Here is a 17,903-nt window from a genome sequence, read left to right as displayed (position 1 = left end):
GTCCACAGTCTATTTAGTATAACTTTTATATTCAATTGTTTATAGTAATACAATCATTTATATTAGATGAGAGGAAGAAATTAAAATTTCCCACGATCTCGCTTTGTTTACTGCTGTTACCCTGTGTGTATCCCGCTGGTGTTTTTTTTCTAGATCTATAGATATCTGTGTATTGTATGTCACATGCCCACATAGAGGTCTATGCATCCTTTTTTTTTTTTTTGAAATTTTTTTAACGTTTATTTATTTTTGAGACAGAGAGAGACACAGCATGAACAGGGGAGGGGCAGAGAGAGAGGGAGACACAGAATCGGAAGCAAGCTCCAGGCTCTGACCCATCAGCCCAGAGCCCGACACGGGGCTCGAACCCAAGGACCGCGAGATCGTGACCTGAGCTGAAGTCGGACGCTTAACCGACTGAGCCACCCAGGCGCCCCTATGCATCCTTTTTAAGTGAAAATAGGATCATAGAGGTGGCGGACACAGTTTTGTTCTGTCTTTTGCTTAGTTTAAGGCATTTTGCTTTGACAGGGCATAACCTAGGGGGCGCAATTCTTGACCTAGGTGTGGAGACAGCCTGGGTTTCCTGCCAGCTGTTGTGGGGTGTCCCACAAGGAATTTGTTGCACACGTTAAACGAAGTCCCACACTTTGTGACTCATTTCCTCTGACGATCTGGAATAAATTCAAGTCACTCCTATAATGTCATTCTCGTGTGCCTGCGTCGTGGAAGCTTTTTGAATATCTTAGTGTTTCAAATTACAGGCTACATTCAGCTGTCACATCTGAATCGATCTGATGTATCCAGACCAGCAAAAGGCCGTGGAGATTTTTAGTGGTGTTCAGAGAAAATGGAGGCGCTCCTGGGCGTGGGGAGAGGCCAGTTTGGCAGGAAGGGGAAGCCTGCGGGGTCTGGGGGGGGAGCTTCACCATCGGGGTGCCCTCTGGTGGGGGTCCAATGCTGTCAGGGCTCCTGGAGGATTGTTCTCAAAATCATCTGCAGCGATAAGAAAAGACACATAAGGGGGCGCCTGGGTGGCTCAGTCGGTTAAGCGTCTGACTCTTTGATTTCCGCTAAGGTCATGATCTCAGGGTTCATGAGTTCGAGCCCCGCATGGGGCTCCATCCTGACGGGGTGGAGCCCGCTTGGGATTCTCTGTCTCCCAATCTCTCTGCCCCTCCCCCACTGGTGCTGTCTCAAAAAAAAATAAAAATAAAAAACACATTTTTTTAAGTAATACGTGCTCATGTTAGCAAATGTGGAATTGCATTTTTTTTTTTTTTACTGTTTATTTTTGAGAGAGAGACAGAGTGTGAGTGGGGGAGGGGCAGAGAGAGAAGGGGACAGAATCGGAAGCAGGTTCCAGGCTCCAAGCTGTCAGCATAGAGCCTGACACAGGGCTAGAACTCATGAACCATGAGATCATGACCTGAGCTGAAGTCGGACGTGTCACCGACTGAGCCACCCAGGCGCCCCTGGAAATGAGTTGTTTTTTTTTTTTTTTTTGGAAATGAATTTTTAAAATGCACTGTGTGACACCACTGATAATTGAGTTTTTCGTATGCATCCATATGCCTCCAGGGGTCTAGCTGTCTGTGTATGATTGAATTGGGAATATACTGGATCAGTTGTTTCTTGTGTTTTTGCTTTCACATCTGAATCAATTTGATGTATCCTAACTGATTTTCACAAACTGTGTTCCATTACCCGATTATGTCATCATGTAACCTCATTGGGACATTTAGGTTGTTTCCCAGTTTTGAATATTAATACAGTTGCAGGGGCTATCTCTGTGTATTTCTTTGATTATCCGGAAGAGAAACTCCAAGGAGCAGAATTACTGGGCTAGTGGGTTTGGATCCATATTGCCAGGCTGTGCGCCCCCCGGCGGAACTGGAGAGGACCCCCTCCACCATCTCTCCAGCAGTGCTGGGCATAATTATCATTAGAACATTTTCTCTTCCTTTTTTTTTTTCTATTTTTTAATTTTTTAGACATTTGTTTATTTATTTTGAGAGAGACAGAGACAGTGTGTTGGGGGTGGGGGCAGAGAGAGGGAGAGGGAGAGAGAGAGAGACAGAGAGAGAGAGAGAGAGAGAGAGAGAGAGAGAATCCCAAGCAGGCTCTGTGCTGCCAGTACAGAGGCTGACATGGGGCTGAACCTATAAAACCACGAGATCATGACCTGAGCCAAAATCAAGAGTTGGGCGCTTAACTAACTGCACCCAGGCGCCCCTTATTAGAACATTTTCAATGACAGGTGGGAAAGGACTGTCATTTTAAGTGACATTTCTAATATCCCTGGGATAATCTTCCCCCCATGTTTATTGGCCATTTATATTTTTTCTTAAACTATCCCTTATTCTTTATCCATTTGTGTCTGTTTCTAAATAGAAATTAAAACAGTTCTTATTGATTTGAAAGTACTCTTTATACAGTAAGAATATTAGTTATGTAAGAATTAAACTGAATGCTATAGGGGTGCCTGGGTGGCTCAGTCAGTTAAGCATCTGACTTCAGCCCAGGTCATGATCTCAACAGTTTGTGGGTTCGAGCCCCGTGTCGGGCTCTGTGCTGACGGCTCGGAGCCCGGAACCTGCTTCGGATTCTGTGTCTCCCTCTCTCCCTGCCCCTCCCCTGCTCTCTGTGTGTGTGTCTCTCTCTCTCGTTCAAAAATATTTTTTAAAAATTAAAAAAAAAAACACTGAATGCTATCAAAGCCTTACTGAGGGGGCAGCTGATTAAAAGTGAAGTTCTGAAGAACCACTTTCCCGTTGGGGGCGAGAAAAAGAAAAAGAAAAAGAAAAAGAAGAGAAGTGGTAACTCTGTATCTGCCAGGTCTGTGGCAAATACTCTCCCCAGCTTATTCTTTGACTTGTGAAAGAATTCTCCACGTTAAAATTGTAATGTTTGGTTTTCAAAAGGATTCTCCACGTTTAAGTTGTAATCAACATTTCTGAACCAAATCCGCCCATCTTGTCCTGTATGGAGTTGGCTCTGCCTTATGCTTAACACAGGCTAACACTTTCCTTGGCCCAGATCAATGCCTCTCCGCCTCGGCACCAAGCCCCGTGCAGCTCCCACCTGTGTGCCCAGGCACAGACTCTGGGGCTCTTTCAAAGAGAGGTGAAGTCTAGGAAGCCGGGGGGGACTCAAGTCCTACCGTAGGGTCCCCAGCCTCCTGGAGGCCAAGGAACTAGTGAATGACTCCTCTGTGCTCCCCACCTACCCTCCTGTCCGTATGTCCAGGGGTGCTAAGGCAGGACCCATGCCCTCCACAGTGAAGGGATGTGCCCCACCTGGGTGAGCACGTAGTCGTCCTGGGTTAGCTTCCAGATGATTTCAAAGTGATCCACATCGTGGAGTTCTTCAAACGAGGCGTTCCATCCTCCTCTGCACAGTGTCTGGGTAGAGACAAGGGCCAAGCAGGAGCGTGAGGCAGCAGGGCCCTGCCTGACCCGGAGCAGGTGCTCGCTCGGTATTTGTTGAATAAATGGCTGATGGTCTTGGGGTCCCTTTGGGTGAAATAAAGGGGAAGGTAATGACAGCGCATGACCCTCAACCTCCGGCCAGAAGCGGGGTGCTGGGGGTACCTGATAAAATTCCCTGGACTGTCGGGCGAATTCGGGGGAGTCGTGTTGGCCCACGATCACCAGCACGTGGCAGGCGGGATCCACGGGCTGCGTCAGGGCCGCCTCCAGGAGCTGCTGTGGACCATTCCTCCGAGCATCCTCCCTGATGCGGGGGTGGGGGGGGGCAGGCATGGGTCAGGACGGAGAAAAGCCCACGCGTCACCCCTGGCCCGCCTGGTAGGTTCAAGCTCAGCTGGGGAAGGAGGGGGCAAGTGACTCACAGGGTCATGAGGAGAGGGCCGTTCTGAGAGGTGAACACGATGGGCTCTAGGTCATAGATCCCACTCACCAGGAAAAAGCCTGTAAAGGTGAAGAGCAGTCAGAGGGCCAGGCTCTAGGTGGGGCCAACACCCCACCCATACCAGGCTTCCTGCAGGCACCCAGTGGGGCAATATGGGGCCAGCCCCAAAGGGGCGAGACCAGGGTAGGGGTAGAGAAGAAGCAAAGACGAGCCCATGTCACAGGGCTCCAAGCCCCCAGCTCAAGCACGTCATGGCTGTTGGGATTTCGTGCAGCTGGTGCGGCCCTCGGGCCCATCTGGGGAGGGAGAAGGCTGCCCGGCCAGCCCGCAGTCCCAGGGAAACCTCTGAGGTTGGGTGCGACTGCATGCTTGGTCCAGTCGGCCAGGAGCATCATGGCGGCCAGGTGGGCCCCAGCTGAGTGTCCGCACAGGTAAATCCCCCTGGGTTGGGTCAGAGGAGAGAGAGCCGGATTTGCATTCGGTGGCCCGAGTGCATCGGGTCGGCATCGAGGAGTCCCGGTTCGCCTTCTGCTCCACAGGCCAGAGGGAGCAGCTGGGCTGCATCCCGGGGGGCTGAATCCACGGTCCCTCCCACATCGTCTCGCAAAAGGGAAATCTTCAGTGATACCTACTCGTTGCGTGGATACTGCTTCTGGATATACACGATGCTCCGGGTCACTTGGTCTACCATCTGGTCCAGGGTACCTGCACAGAGAACACGAGTCGGGGCAGGGTCCGTCAGGGGCTCTCTCCCCTCCAAAGCCCACCAGGCTTCAAACCTGTGAGACCATCGTCCTTACCTTTGGGGGCTATGTCATAAGCCACTATCACCACGGCCACTCCCTGGGCTGTCAGTGGGTTGACCATGAAGGCTGATGTATCTTTACTGCAGAAAGAGAGACGGAGATGTAGTTAAGGATCCCGAGGTGAGATCATCCCTGATTCAGGGTGGGCATAAATCCCATGACTGGTGACACTATAAGAGAAGGGCGGGGGATGATCTGAGACACGGACACAGAGGAGGCCCCGTGAGGATAGACGCAGAGACGGGGGTGATGCGGCCACAGCCAACGAAAACCCAGAGCCCCCAGCCGCTGGAAGACGCAGGAGTGGGTTCTCCCCCGGCGCCTCTGGAGGGAGCAGGGCCCTGCCCACACCTTTATCTCAGACTTCTGGCCTCCAGAGCTGTGAGAGAACGCACTCCTGTGGTCAGACACGGAGTTTGAAGCAGCGGCTCGCACGATCTCCTACACCAGGGAAGGGTGGATGTCCCTTTCTCCCTGTTCATCCAAGCTCCCGACTCACCTTCCACTCTGCCAGTACCCGCCATGGAAGAACACACAGAAAGGCGAGGCTGGAAGACAGACAGAGGGCGTGGGGGCTGAGCCGGGTGCCCAGCTGAGCCCTGCTGCGGGACCACCCGCCCATTCGCCTACCTTCAGACACTCGCTCGGGAAAGTAGATGTCCAGGTTCTCCCCCTCGCCGTCTCCGTAGGGGACATGCAGCAGGTTGCTCCTGGTGGCTCGGGCCCTCTTAGTAGCTGTCTCGAGAAGTGGACAGGTCACTATTAGCACGACCTGCTGACCTGCAGCTGTTGTCCATTTTACCGAAGGTAGAAACCTTTCTGCTGAAAGCCCCTTTGGGTCGGCCGATCAGCCCCAGGTTTCAGAACTCCGTGAAAGGTGCCCCTCCCCCCCAAGTCCTCGCGATCAACTGTGCCGGGTTCTGGAGCCTCCCCTGGGGGCGTAGTTGCAAAGAGACCAGACTGTCCCATCCAAGTGCGACCAATACTATGTGCTGACGTCTGTCTGTAAGTGAGCTGTGGTTCTGAAGGTCACCTTTTACCACCACTTTCTTACGCGCTCATTTTGTGCGTTGTACTCTGTTTCACGCTCCAGGAAGTATAAACTTTTCCAAGTCTTTGGAAAATCAGTTTTCTAGGGAAGCAAGATATAAACTCACTTCAAATAAATAACGATATGTATCAAGGCCCGAGAAGACCATACTCCTTGATGCATGAGTCCTTATGCACGTAATTTTTATAAGGAAATAATCAGAAACATCCCCAAGGACTTGTTTTAAAGATGCCCACAGTGGGGCGCCTGGGTGGCGCAGTCGGTTAAGCGGCCGACTTCAGCCAGGTCACAATCTCGCGGTCCGTGAGTTCGAGCCCCGCGTCGGGCTCTGGGCTGATGGCTCGGAGCCTGGAGCCTGTTTCCGATTCTGTGTCTCCCTCTCTCTCTGCCCCTCCCCCGTTCATGCTCTCTCTCTGTCCCAAAAATAAATTTAAAAAAAGTTGAAAAAAAAAGATGCCCACAGTAATGCTATGTGTAACGGCAAAACACTGGACACAGCCTGTAACAGAAGGCTGCTTAAATACAGTACGGTATATCCCCTTTCTCTGCGTTATCGTGCAGCCCGGCATTCATCATCCTTGATATATTTTTTGCCTTGTTTACTGTCTGTTGCCCTCACTGTCAAGACAAGGGCTTGGCTCTGCCCACCTCTGGACACCCAGGATCTGATACGTAGTAAACAATTCAAAGAAAGTTGTGTGGAAAAGAAAGAAAAAGAAAATTGTGTGATAAATAAATATTTCTTTTTTTTTTTTTAATTTTTTTTTCAATGTTTATTTATTTTTGGGACAGAGAGAGACAGAGCATGAACGGGGGAGGGGCAGAGAGAGAGAGGGAGACACAGAATCGGAAACAGGCTCCAGGCTCCGAGCCATCAGCCCAGAGCCTGACGCGGGGCTTGAACTCACGGACCGCGAGATCGTGACCTGGCTGAAGTCGGACGCTTAACCGACTGCGCCACCCAGGCGCCCCTTAAATAAATATTTCAATAAGCAGTGTTGGGTCAAATGAATATCCAAATGAAAACAAAATAGTTTGTTAGGGCACCTGGGTGTCTCAGTCAGTTAAGCGTCCAACTTCAGCCCAGGTCATGAGCTTGAGGTTTGTGAGCTCAAGCCCCGCATTGGGCTGTCTGCTGTCAGCACAGAGCCTGCTTCGGATCCTCTGTCCCCCCCCCCCCCCCCCTCTGCCCTTCCCCTGCTTGTGCTCTCTCTCTCTCTCTCTCAAAAATAAACGTAAAAAAAAAAAAGTTTCTTGATCCTTACCTCACACCACATCAGATGAGTTCCTGATGGTCTATCTAAACACGAAAGAGAAGCCACAAAGCTCTTGGAAAAGAAAACGGGAGATCTTCATGATCTTGGGATAGACAAAGATTGCATAAATAGGACCCAACGTGTACTAATCAAAAAGGAGGGGTGCCTGGCTGTCTCAGTCAGTAGAGCACGTGACTCTGGATCTCGGGGTTGTGAGTTTGAGCCCCATGTTGGGTGTGGAGATTAATTGCAAAACAGTTTACATAAATACAATAGAGCCTGGTCAGTGTGATCTTTCTGATACTGAACATTGGAGCAGTGAGACATGAACTTGGGATCCGTGTCCCTGGAGGTGCCCAGGTCCCCAACCTTGGGGTCCGTAGAGGCGGGCCCAAAAGGAAACCAGTGCACCTCTTGGCTGGATGATTCTGCAACTCTAGAAGGGACAAACCCAGTAGGAAAAGATAGTTTGTATAAAGTATGTTTAGGCATAAACTAACTAGTAAAATAGGCCATCTCCATTCAGAGAGACCGCTCAAGGCCAACAGAAACAAAAAGGCCAAGTTCCCCCCCCCCCCCCCCCCCCCCCCCCCCCCCCCGTGCCAAAACCAGAGACCAGGCTGCCTCTGCAGAACAGGCCAAGGGGCTGTCAAACCAGTTTTGCTGTCAGACCTTGTCTACGGACGCCCCTGTCCTGAGAGTGAAAGGAGACAAAGCTTCTTAGAGGAGAGAGATGTGGCTTGCTGTGCGTCCCTGCTCCCTCTCTGGTGCTGGGCAGCGGTAGGGGGAGACTTCCCATCTCCCAAAGCGACCAGCTGCTCAGAGAGCCTGAGGTGTGACTCCTGCAAGTGTCTAACGAACGGAACAAAACAGGCTCCCCCTGTGCCGGCCACACTGGACACAGCTCACTCTGAAGACCATGCTTTACGGAATGGATCTATTATTAATTAGATAATTGTTTTAATGTTTATTTATTTCTGAGGGAGAGAGAGTGTGTGAGCAGGGGGAGGAGCAGAGAGGGAGACGCAGAATCCGAAGCAGGCTCCAGGCCCCGAGCTGTCAGCACAGAGCCCGACGCGGGGCTCGAACTCACGAACCGCGAGATCATGACCTGAGCCAAAGTTGGACGCTCAATCGACTGAGCCACCCAGGCGCCCCTGTCATTAATTTTTCTTATGGAGACACAATATGTTTGTATGGTTCACACACACACACACACACACACACACACACACACACACAAGGCTTCCTATGGGTGCCTGGGTGGCTCAGCCGGTTAACGTCCCACTCTTGATTTCAGCTCAGGTCATGATCTCATGGTTCTGAGACTGAACTCCACGTCTGCACTGACAACGCAGAGTCTGTCTGGGATTCTCTTTCTCTCCCTCTCTCTCTGCCCCTCCCCCACCTCTCCCAATAAATACACGTTAAAAAAAAAAAAAAAAAAAAAGGGTTTCCAGTGAAACGTTCCCTCACCGCCTCTCGCCTGCCTGCTTTCCCGGCCCCTTGCCCAAGTGACCTCCGTTACTAACACGGGTATAGACCCTCTCAACCTTTCGTCCAAATGGCAGCATATAAAATACGTGTCTGCCCTGCCCACTTCGCGTAGTGTTTCTTGGAGAGCTTTCCCCATCTGCACATAGACCTTCCTTCGCTCTTATATTCCATCTGAGGGTTGCGTGCTAACCAGGCATGCCAGTTGCGCAGGCCCAACAAACCACATCCCGTCATCAGGAAATCCTCTCCGTGTGTCTCCTCCCGCCTCCCCGCGACTCCCTTGTTGGATGTCCCTCCCCTTCTCCGCTGGAAGCAAGGGCGGCCCTCGCGGCTTTTCCTACTTCTTCCAAGTGCCCTCCGGCCACAGGTGTGAGCCAGTCCTGGGCGCACCTTTCCCTCTCAGGTTCAAGTCCGTCCGGGGCTCCTGCGCGAGCTGGCTCCCACTGCTGTGACCAAATACCACAGGGTGCGGAGGCTTAACCTACACTTACGTTTCACAGTTCTGGGTCCCAGAAGGCCTAGATCCAGGCGCCAGAGGGGCTTGTGTCTGGGGACGGCCCTCCCCTAGGGTGGCGGGTGGCCACCTGCTCACTGGGTGCATACGCGCCTCTTCTGGGTGGGCCTGTGGGGCTCTTGGCCTCTCTAGGGAGGCAAGCCCTCGGGCGTCTCTTCTAAGAATCCAGCCAGGTCGGGACCCCACGCTTATGACCTCAATTCACCCAATCACTCCAAATACAGCCACCCTAAGGGTTAAGGCTTCAACATGTGAATCTGGGGAGGGCACAAAGATTCAGTCCACAGCATCTGACACACGACCCCCAAAAGCCCTGGGGCTCTACAAAATCAACCCTGCCCAGCACACCTTCCTCTAGGGGTCGACCCTGGCCACCCTAACACCCACTGTCCAGCACCCGCCTTGCCTGCTCCATACTGCCAGAGCGCTTGTCCCTTCTAACGGACCACGGCATTGACTTTGTCCTCTTCCCCTGCCCCGTTAAGACTCACGACCAGGGCACCTGGGTGGCTCCGTCAGTGAAGCGTCTTATTTCGACCCAGGTCATGATCTCTCGATTCATGAGTTAGAGCTGACGGCTCAGAACCTGCCTCCTTCCGATTCTGTGTCTCCCTCGCTCTCTGCCCCTCCCCCACCTGCACTCTGTCTCTGTCTCTCCAAAAAAAAAAAAGAATCACAGTGAAAGACAGAGAATACAGTCAATACCACTGTGATAACGTGGAAGGTGACAGATGGTGACTCCACTTCTCATGATGAGCACAGAGTCATGTAGAGAACTGTTGAATCATTGCGTTATACACCTGAAATTAATATACCTTGTAAGTCAACTGTATTTCAATAATACAGTAAGAAGGGGGGCACCAGGGGGGGCGCAGTCGGTTAAGCCTCCGACTCTTGATCTCAGCTCAGGTCATGATCTCACAACTTGTGGGGCATTCACTTTTGAATGCCCCCCTCTCTGTAAAGAGAGCTTTCATACTCCTCTTGCTTTCTGATCTTATACTCTAGTAAACCTTTGCCTGCTGCTCAAAAAAAAAAAAAAAAAAAAAAAACAACAACTCACAATTTGTGAGTGTGAGCCCTGCACCAGGCTCTGCGCTGATGGCCAGGAGCCGGTTTGGGATTCTGTCTCTCCTCTCTGCCCCTCCCCTGCTTGTGCGTACGTGCACGAGCTTTCTCTCTCTTCCAAAATAAACAAAAGTTAAAAAAATTATTTTTAAATAATAAAATAAGAAAGAGAAAAAGATTCACATCGATGCACGGGCAGGGGTTTGTGTGCTTTGCTCACTGATGTATTCCGTGCACAAAATGAGTGACCAGTACATGTCAGGCACCCAGTAAATATTCATTGAATGGAGGCATCTGGGCTGGGTTAGCACAAGTAACCCTGCCGTGATCAGCCCCGTGCACACGTCACCACTGTGTGTGGGGGTCTGAAGGAAGCACTCTCAGCAGTGGAATTTCTGCATTAGTAGGTCTATTCATTTGTCCTTTTTTAAAAAAAAGTTTATTTATTTATTTGAGAGAGCACGCAAGCGAGCAGGGGAGGAGCAGAGAGAGACAGAGAGAATCCCAAGCAAGTTCTGCATTGTCAGCACAGAGGCTGACGTGAGGCTCGATCTCATGAACTGTGAAATCATGACCTGAGCTGAAACCGAGAGTTAGAGGCTTAACCGACTGAGCCACCCAGGCGCCCCTTCTCAAGAGTTCTTAAAGTATACATGGACCAGCCAGATTCCTTTTGTGCCAGAACTAAGAAAAGACTATGAAATTTACGTTCTGAGTTGAAGAGTGATTCAAACCACACAGCTGTAGACATGCACTATCATGGGCGTGTCTCCCTCAGATATTAAAAAACTCAGCTGACCCTGAGAAAGAGAGGAACTGTTTCTCTCCAGGAGTGGACCCCGCGGCTGGTGACGGGCAGCTGGGTGCAGGGGCAGAGAACGAGGTGACTCACAGCCTCCCCACCGAGGGTGAACACCACCAGCCCTCCAGTCTCTGGACCCCAGGGCAGGAACACGGGAGGACGTCAATGAATAGACCTCATTAAAACGTCCTCTTTTTGATACTGAAGAAACTCAGTTTCTATTATTTGCAACTGAAAGTATCCAAACTCTTACAGACAGAAACCCCAGGCCCGGGGACCCATCCAGAGCACATGTCAGGGGGATTAGAGGAAGTGGAGACCAGAGTCCTTAGGGACTTATGCAAGATACAGCAGGGGGACCACACGGTCCCAGAAAGGCTGAAGACCTTATTCCAGGCTGTGGCAGCACTTTAAAAAATGGCAGGGTCCCATCAGCCACCCTCTGGTCAACGATGGGTGGTGGAATTATTGAGGATTTTATTTTGTAAATCTATTTGAGTAAGCATATGCTCCTTTTGTAATAGGAAAACAATGGTTACCAAAAAATAGTCAAGGTGGCTCAGAGCAGGGCTGCTTGGCCTGCGATCTGGGGATACTGGGAGCCCTACCCTGTTTGCTACTGGTCTATGATGAGCTAAATATGCAAAGTGAAAGTAAGCATTTGGAATGTATGCAATTGTGTCCAACGGCTTTGTCTACTGGTCTTAGTAATAAGAAATCAAGAGCTTTCAAACGAAAACGTGTACGCGGATGTTCACAGCAGCCCTATTCACAGTTGTCAAAAGGCGGACAGCCCACATGTCTGTCAGTGAATAAACAAGACGTGGTAGGTCCATACGACGAACGCGTGAAGTAGTGATCGGCATTATATACCGTGGATGGAGCTCCAGAACATTATGCCAAGAAGCCGGCCACAAAAGGCCACATGTACGTGTAGGATTCCATTCCGACCGGGTGTCCAGAATAGGTAAATCCGTAGACAGAGACGGCGAGGGGGGGAAATGGGGAGTGACTGATGGTAGGGCTCCTTCTGAGGCAACGAAAATGATATTTGGAACAAGGTACTGATGATGGCTGCACAAATCTTGAAGGTTCTAAACGCTACCGAATTGTACGCTTTAAAATGGTTAGAATGGTCAATTTTATATGTACCGTAGCACAGTCCAACAAAATTGGGGCTTGTATCTTTTGTGCCTTTGTTTTTCTCCTTTCACTTTTCCGGTGGAGAGGGAAAAGCCCAAGCCGGGAGCCTGCGAAGGTAGTGGGGTGGGGATCCCTAGTAGAGGCTCCACCCACGTCACTGGTGATTGGTTCTCCTGGAGAGGGGCGTGGACTAGGACCTGCCGGAAGCTAGCAGAGGCAGGGCGCCCAGACGGCAGTTCAGTATCTGCCTATCTGCCAACCTACCCACCTACCTACCTTATTCATCCATCCATCTAGCCATCCATGTACCCCTCCCTCATTTCGTGTACAATGTATTGGTACTAAGAGGTGGGGAATAAGCTTAGGAATTCCCTGAGCCTGCACTGATGGGTTAACAAGGCATAAAGAATTGCAAAGCCATAGGATGCTCACACCCAAGTCTGGGTAAACAAATAGAGAGAGGGTGGGGCAAAGGCCCCGATACAAAGGTATATGCGGTAAATAAGATTAGGTATTCAGGGCGGACCCCCCAATTTAGTACTATAGCAGAAAGCTGCATTCACAGGAAGGAAGAACCAAGTTAGGTAAACAGGTAAATAGGGCCATAGATCTCTGTGCGGTGAAGTGGCCCAGAGAGGAGCTAATTATCAAAAGAAAGGTGCCTTGCTGACCCTGAGGTAGCACACTCGGTCCGTCTCATCACCTAGGCTACCTAAGACAAACAGACACGGCGCCTCCTGTCTGCCGTTAACAACCATCTGCCCAGCGGCAGGATTTTGTTTTATATTGACCCAAACCCCTAACACCATATATCTTCAAACCCCCCTTTCCCTCACGCCCATGAGTTAATGTTCACAGATTTATTGTCTCTTTGTGCACACCCATCACCATGTTTGTAAGCCTTCTGATCCCAATAAAAACAGAGCAAGGACTCTGAATCGGGGCTCTTGTCTTCTCCCGGGCATTAGCCGTCTCTCGGATTTTAATCCTGCGTCCCGCTTTCTTGCTGGACAAGAAAGAACTCTAGACCCAGAGTCTACGACACTAAGGGTCTCGGTAAAACAAGTCTAAAACTACTGAGAGAGGAAATAGTTCTGGAAACCTGTCCTGCCAGCTCGCCTCTGCTTTCTGCCCCTGCTCACCGAGCAGTCCCCTGGGCTGAGGGAGGCCAGGTCTTTGTGGCAGATAAAGGTGGTCTGTCTACTTGCTAGTAAAGAACACCGCCCCCCTGCCAGTTAATAGGTTGATGGCCATGAGGATGAATACAAATCAAAGTATGAGAGAGAGAGAGAGAGAGAGATTAAGTCTCCCTGGTGCAGAAAAGGAAAAGAGAGCCTCCTCCTTCCCTTTTCTTAGAGCAGTTATTTTGAGAAACTCTTTATGAATCTTTTCTCTCCCCTTTGAAGTGTACGTAAATATTTTGAAGAGCTAAATGAGTCTCTTGCCAGTTTTCCAACCTCGGAATGTTTTCCTCCAGGACCTGGGTCGTCATCACTTTGCAACGTAATCATCAAAATACAGTGCCCCTACCCCCAGATTCTGCGGTCAGACAGGAGCCTACCTTCTGCAGGTGCCCGGCTCCAAGTTACAAAACTACTTTGTTGTTAAGCTATGGGAAGGTTTCTTTTTCTTCTGGATAAAGGCAATTGGCAAGCACAGATGGCCACCCTCATTACCAGGTGGACTTAGGAAGATCTAGGGGGACAAGTGGCACTGTGAGGCCACCTGCTTCAGCACAGCTATCATTTATCTTGAGAACAGGTATGCAGTGGGGGTATATCTGCCTGCCTGCATAACAGGGTGAGGTTTCTGGGGTGCCTGCCTGGCTCAGTAGGCAGGGCGTGCAACTCTCGATCTCTGGGTCGTGAGTTTGAGCCCCACGTTGGGCGTCAAGATGACTTAAATGCATAAACAAATAAAAACTTTTTTTTTTTAAAAAGGGTGAGGTTTCTTTCTGGTTTCACAGTCTCTTTAGCAGCTTGCCTGTGGTGCACATCACAGTTTGGTTTAACCCTTATTCAATAAAAACTTATTTTCTTTCTCTCTCTGTCCTTTGTGGAGAGGCTTTCTGGCTCTATTTCTCATCACTTGCCCTTCCTGTGCCTTTGCCGCCCCCTGTGAGCTTGCATGGGAGGAGGCAATCCCTGGAGACGGCAGGCAGCACCGAGGAGGTCTGGGGAGCACCTCCAGGAGAGGCCGACTATTGCGCACTCACGGACACTGCCCGACCCACCTCACCCCATCGGGCTGCCCCACTCTTTTCTGGAAGCTCGGCTCCGGGCGGTGGCTACCATCACGAGCTGCGTGACTTGGGTAAGTTATTTAACCTCATCGAGCAGGGTGAGGCCCTTGCTCTGGGCACAGCATGGGGGCGTCAGCACCAAAACTTCAGTCATGAAGTTCGTTTTGGGCTGAAGGTCTGTGTCCCCCAGCGCTCATATGTTGAAGCACTGCCCCGTAACGTGATGGTATGACAGTGGTAACTTTGGAAGGTAGTTGGGTTTCGATGGGGTGAAGTGCTATGGTAGGATTAGAGGCCTTATAAAATGAGGAAGAATGGGACGCCTGGGTGGCTCAGTAGGTGAAGCATCTGACTTCGGTTCAGGTCACGATCTCGCGGTTCGTGAGTTGAAGCCCTGCGTTGGGCTCTGTGCTGACAGCTCAGAGCCTGGAGCCTGCTTCGGATTCTGTCTCTCTCTCCCTCTCTGCCATTCCTCCTACTCACGCTCTGTCTCTCTCTCTCTCCCTCTCTTTCTCTCAAAAATAAACATTAAAAAAGAAATTAAAAAAAATAAAAAAAGAAAGAGGGGGCACCTGGGTGGCTCAGTCGGTTAAGGGCTCAGGTCAGGATCTCAGGGTTCGTGGGTTCGAGCCCCACATGGGGTTCTGTCTGTGCTGACAGTGCAGAGCCTGCTGGGGATTCTCTCTCTCTCTCTCTGCCCCTCCCCTGCTCGTGCGTGCATGCTCTTTCTCTCTCTCTCTCTCTCTCAAAATAAATAAACTTAAAAAACTTTTAAAAGGAGAGGAAGACAGACCAGAGCTCTCACTGTCTCTCTGCCATGTGAGGACAGCATGGAAAAGGCAGCTGTCTGCACACCGGGAGGACTCTCATCAGGGAACCAAACTGGCCAGCACCTCGCTCTTGGGCCTTCTTAGCCTCCAGAACTGTGAGAAACAGATTCCTATCATTTAAGCCACCCGTTCTATGGCATTTTGCAATGGCAGCCCAAGCTGACCAATATAAAGATAAATAGTATTTAAATGCAATATATATACATATATATATATGTATATATATATATGTATATATATATATAAATCAAAATTAATAATTAATGCTAAATGTCCATGGCCAACAAAATGTCAACATTTTATTTTGTTTTACTTTTTAAATTAAAAAAAAATTTTTTTAACGTTTATTTATTATTGAGAGACAGCGAGACACAGAGCGTGAGCAGGGGAGGGGTAGAGAGAGGGGGGAGACACAGGATCGGAAGTAGGCTTCAAGCTCCGAGCTGTCGGCACAGAGCCCGACGCGGGGCTCGAACTCATGAACCGCGAGATGGTGACCTGAGCCGAAGTCGGACGCCCAACCGACTGAGCCACCCAGGAGCCCCTTTTGCTTTTTATAAATATCAATAACAGTCCAGGTTCAGCCAAGTGGGAGGCCTGCCTTTTTCTCACCCTACTTGCTGGTGCCCCTGTAGCATGTGGCCTTACTGGTCTGGGCACTGTCAGCCGAGCAGGAGAGGAGGTGGAACACGGCCTGTTGGGCCTTTCCTGCCTCCAGCTGACCTGTGACGAGGGCTCCTGGATGCCTGGCCCTGAGCCAAAGAGGCTTGCGTGGTACCTGGACTTTGGGAACTGTCCCGAGAGCCTCCTCCTGCCCCCAGCATTCTGAACCACTGCCATATGCTAGAGACCACCCACAGCATCCAAGGGGAGGGCCCCCAGTACCCTCATCCCCTATCTGTGAGTAGGTCCTCAGGGCCTCCTCGGCTCCCAGTCGGATGACCCATCTGCTGGGGCTGTACTGATTCTCCAGCTCCTATGGAACACAGACAGAAGTTTCCGTAAGACCTTTGTTCTCCACACAACGTGCCCCCACCCCTCCGAATGCCTGCCTTGAGAAGCCCCCTCCCCAATATCTCAGGCTCTTTAGAGGCCCTCAGCTTCCTTCAAGCCCCTGGTATCCCACTCTCCACTCTCCCCCGACACCAACTAATTAGGTATTTCAGATACAACATCACAGGGGCTCTCAGATTCACGGTCTGGAGCTATGGCCGTGCTTTTAACTAGTGGCCAGCCTTAAAGGGGAGATAAGGTCCTATAAAATGTGTTCTGGTTAATGCCACCATGGGCACCACTCCTACTGCAGGAGGCCAGGTTGCTGGGGTGGTCACCGCAGAGAAAGTGTGGCAGAGCTTATCTCTGAGAGGCCATGGTTTTGACTGCAGGAGGGCCCAGAGCAAAGGTACAGGGCTCAGGAGGGGGGAATCAAAGGTCGGTCTGGAGATAGTGATAGGCCAGACTGCTGAATCACAGAGGTGAGGCTGGGCAGCTGGGACCGGAAGACGGAGGGTCTCACATATCAGGCTAAGATGTTCAGCCTTCATGTGGAAAAGTAACAAGAACCAGGTTTTGGAGAAAAAGTTCAAAGGCAAGGAGAAAGAGTGAAGCCCCAAATGGGAAACTGGAAGACAGGGTAGCTTCACAGAAGGATCTGGGGCTCTGGAGTCAGATGGGTTGAGGGCCATCCATGCTCCGTCACTTACAGGCTGTTTTACCCTGGGCAACTTATAGTCTCTGAGTCTCAGTTCCCACATCTATATAATGGGCAAAATAGCAGCCTCACAAGGTGAAAGGTCATAAGGCACGTAAATGAAGTAAAACCAGCCATTCAAATGTGGGTTACTGCCTCCTCGAGCGGAACGAGGTTGTTGGCCAGGGTTCTTTAGATCTGTACAATCTGTGCCTGTCAGACGTTCACAGCTGTCCCTGGCACACACGGTGACTGCTTGTCACCGTCCTCACTGTTCTTAAGTATGCTAATGATAATGCCACGGGTTTCTGAGAGTCCTCTGATATTGTAGGCAAGTGTGTGGCGGACAGAGAGACAGAGACAGAGAATGGGATTTCTTGGGGGGGTTAGTGTCCATAACTTAACCAGATTCTCAGATGTATCAGTGGCCAGAATAAAACAAAACAAAACAAAACAAAACAAAAAACTAACAAAACCCCCCAAACAAACCAACCACTGCCTGAGATGCGGGGGAAACTGGTTAGGAAGTTACAGTTGAATGATCACAACACATGCTTTGCCGGTGTGGTTTCCAGCCCTCACAAGCACCCGGCAGTAAACACCAGCCTTCCTGCATCCAGCATCCTGCGACCTGCCTGCACGGTGAGACCCTGCGCTTGAGGTCGGCAGCGTGGCCCCCTGGATGGCTATCGGCACAGCTTCGGTCTTCTCTGCCCTTAAAAGGCTTTCCTGTGGCCAGAAGCAAACCAGACCCGGGCGCCAAAGCTTTTGGAGCAGGCACGCCCGGCGCTCGCCGGCGCGCTCGGGGGTGGTGGGTCAACGGGCTCCGAAGCTCCGTTCCTGGAACTGCATCCAATCTCCGCGCTGCCCAGCTCAGCCCCAGCCGCCGCCTGCAACCCGCCTACCTCCTTAGACAGCTTCTTCCAGGGAGCCTCGGCCCGGCGACCCCGCTCGGGAACTTCCATCTCGCCGCTACCGCGGGACGGTGCTCCCCGCCTGCCTTTTCTACGCGGGGGGGGGGCGGGGCGGGGCGGGGCCTGCCGTCCTGGTGACGTCAGCCCGCCGCGTCCTCGGCGCTGCCCACTAGGGGAGGGCTGCGGTCGAACCTCCCGCCAGTCCGCGGCCGCGCGC

The 17,903-nt window shown here is 51.1% G+C and overlaps 1 protein-coding gene across 5 annotated transcripts; it reads right to left on the bottom strand.

Moving 5' to 3' along the window:
- Positions 1-484: 484 nt before the first annotated feature.
- AFMID (arylformamidase) lies at positions 485-17,810 on the bottom strand. 5 transcript variants are annotated; one of them, XM_019818330.3, is made up of 11 exons: positions 17,678-17,810; positions 15,968-16,058; positions 5,310-5,414; positions 5,179-5,227; positions 4,674-4,759; positions 4,506-4,578; positions 4,217-4,314; positions 3,854-3,932; positions 3,594-3,735; positions 3,230-3,404; positions 485-996 (listed from the first exon to the last, which is right to left on the bottom strand). In XM_019818330.3, exons 1-10 carry the CDS (start codon positions 17,735-17,737, stop codon positions 3,255-3,257), a joined length of 933 nt encoding a protein of 310 aa, XP_019673889.2. In that variant the 5' UTR covers positions 17,738-17,810; the 3' UTR covers positions 485-996; positions 3,230-3,254. The 5 variants fall into 5 exon arrangements, with proteins under 5 accessions (XP_019673889.2, XP_044901231.1, XP_006940701.3 ...); XM_045045296.1 differs by having other exon boundaries at positions 485-1,030; positions 3,300-3,404; XM_006940639.5 differs by having other exon boundaries at positions 3,300-3,404.
- Between the last annotated feature and the right edge of the window lie 93 nt (positions 17,811-17,903).

The sequence above is a fragment of the Felis catus genome, chromosome E1 (assembly GCF_018350175.1).
Source record: "Felis catus isolate Fca126 chromosome E1, F.catus_Fca126_mat1.0, whole genome shotgun sequence".
Taxonomy (NCBI): domain Eukaryota; kingdom Metazoa; phylum Chordata; class Mammalia; order Carnivora; family Felidae; genus Felis; species Felis catus.
This window is presented reverse-complemented; position numbering and strand designations above follow the sequence as displayed.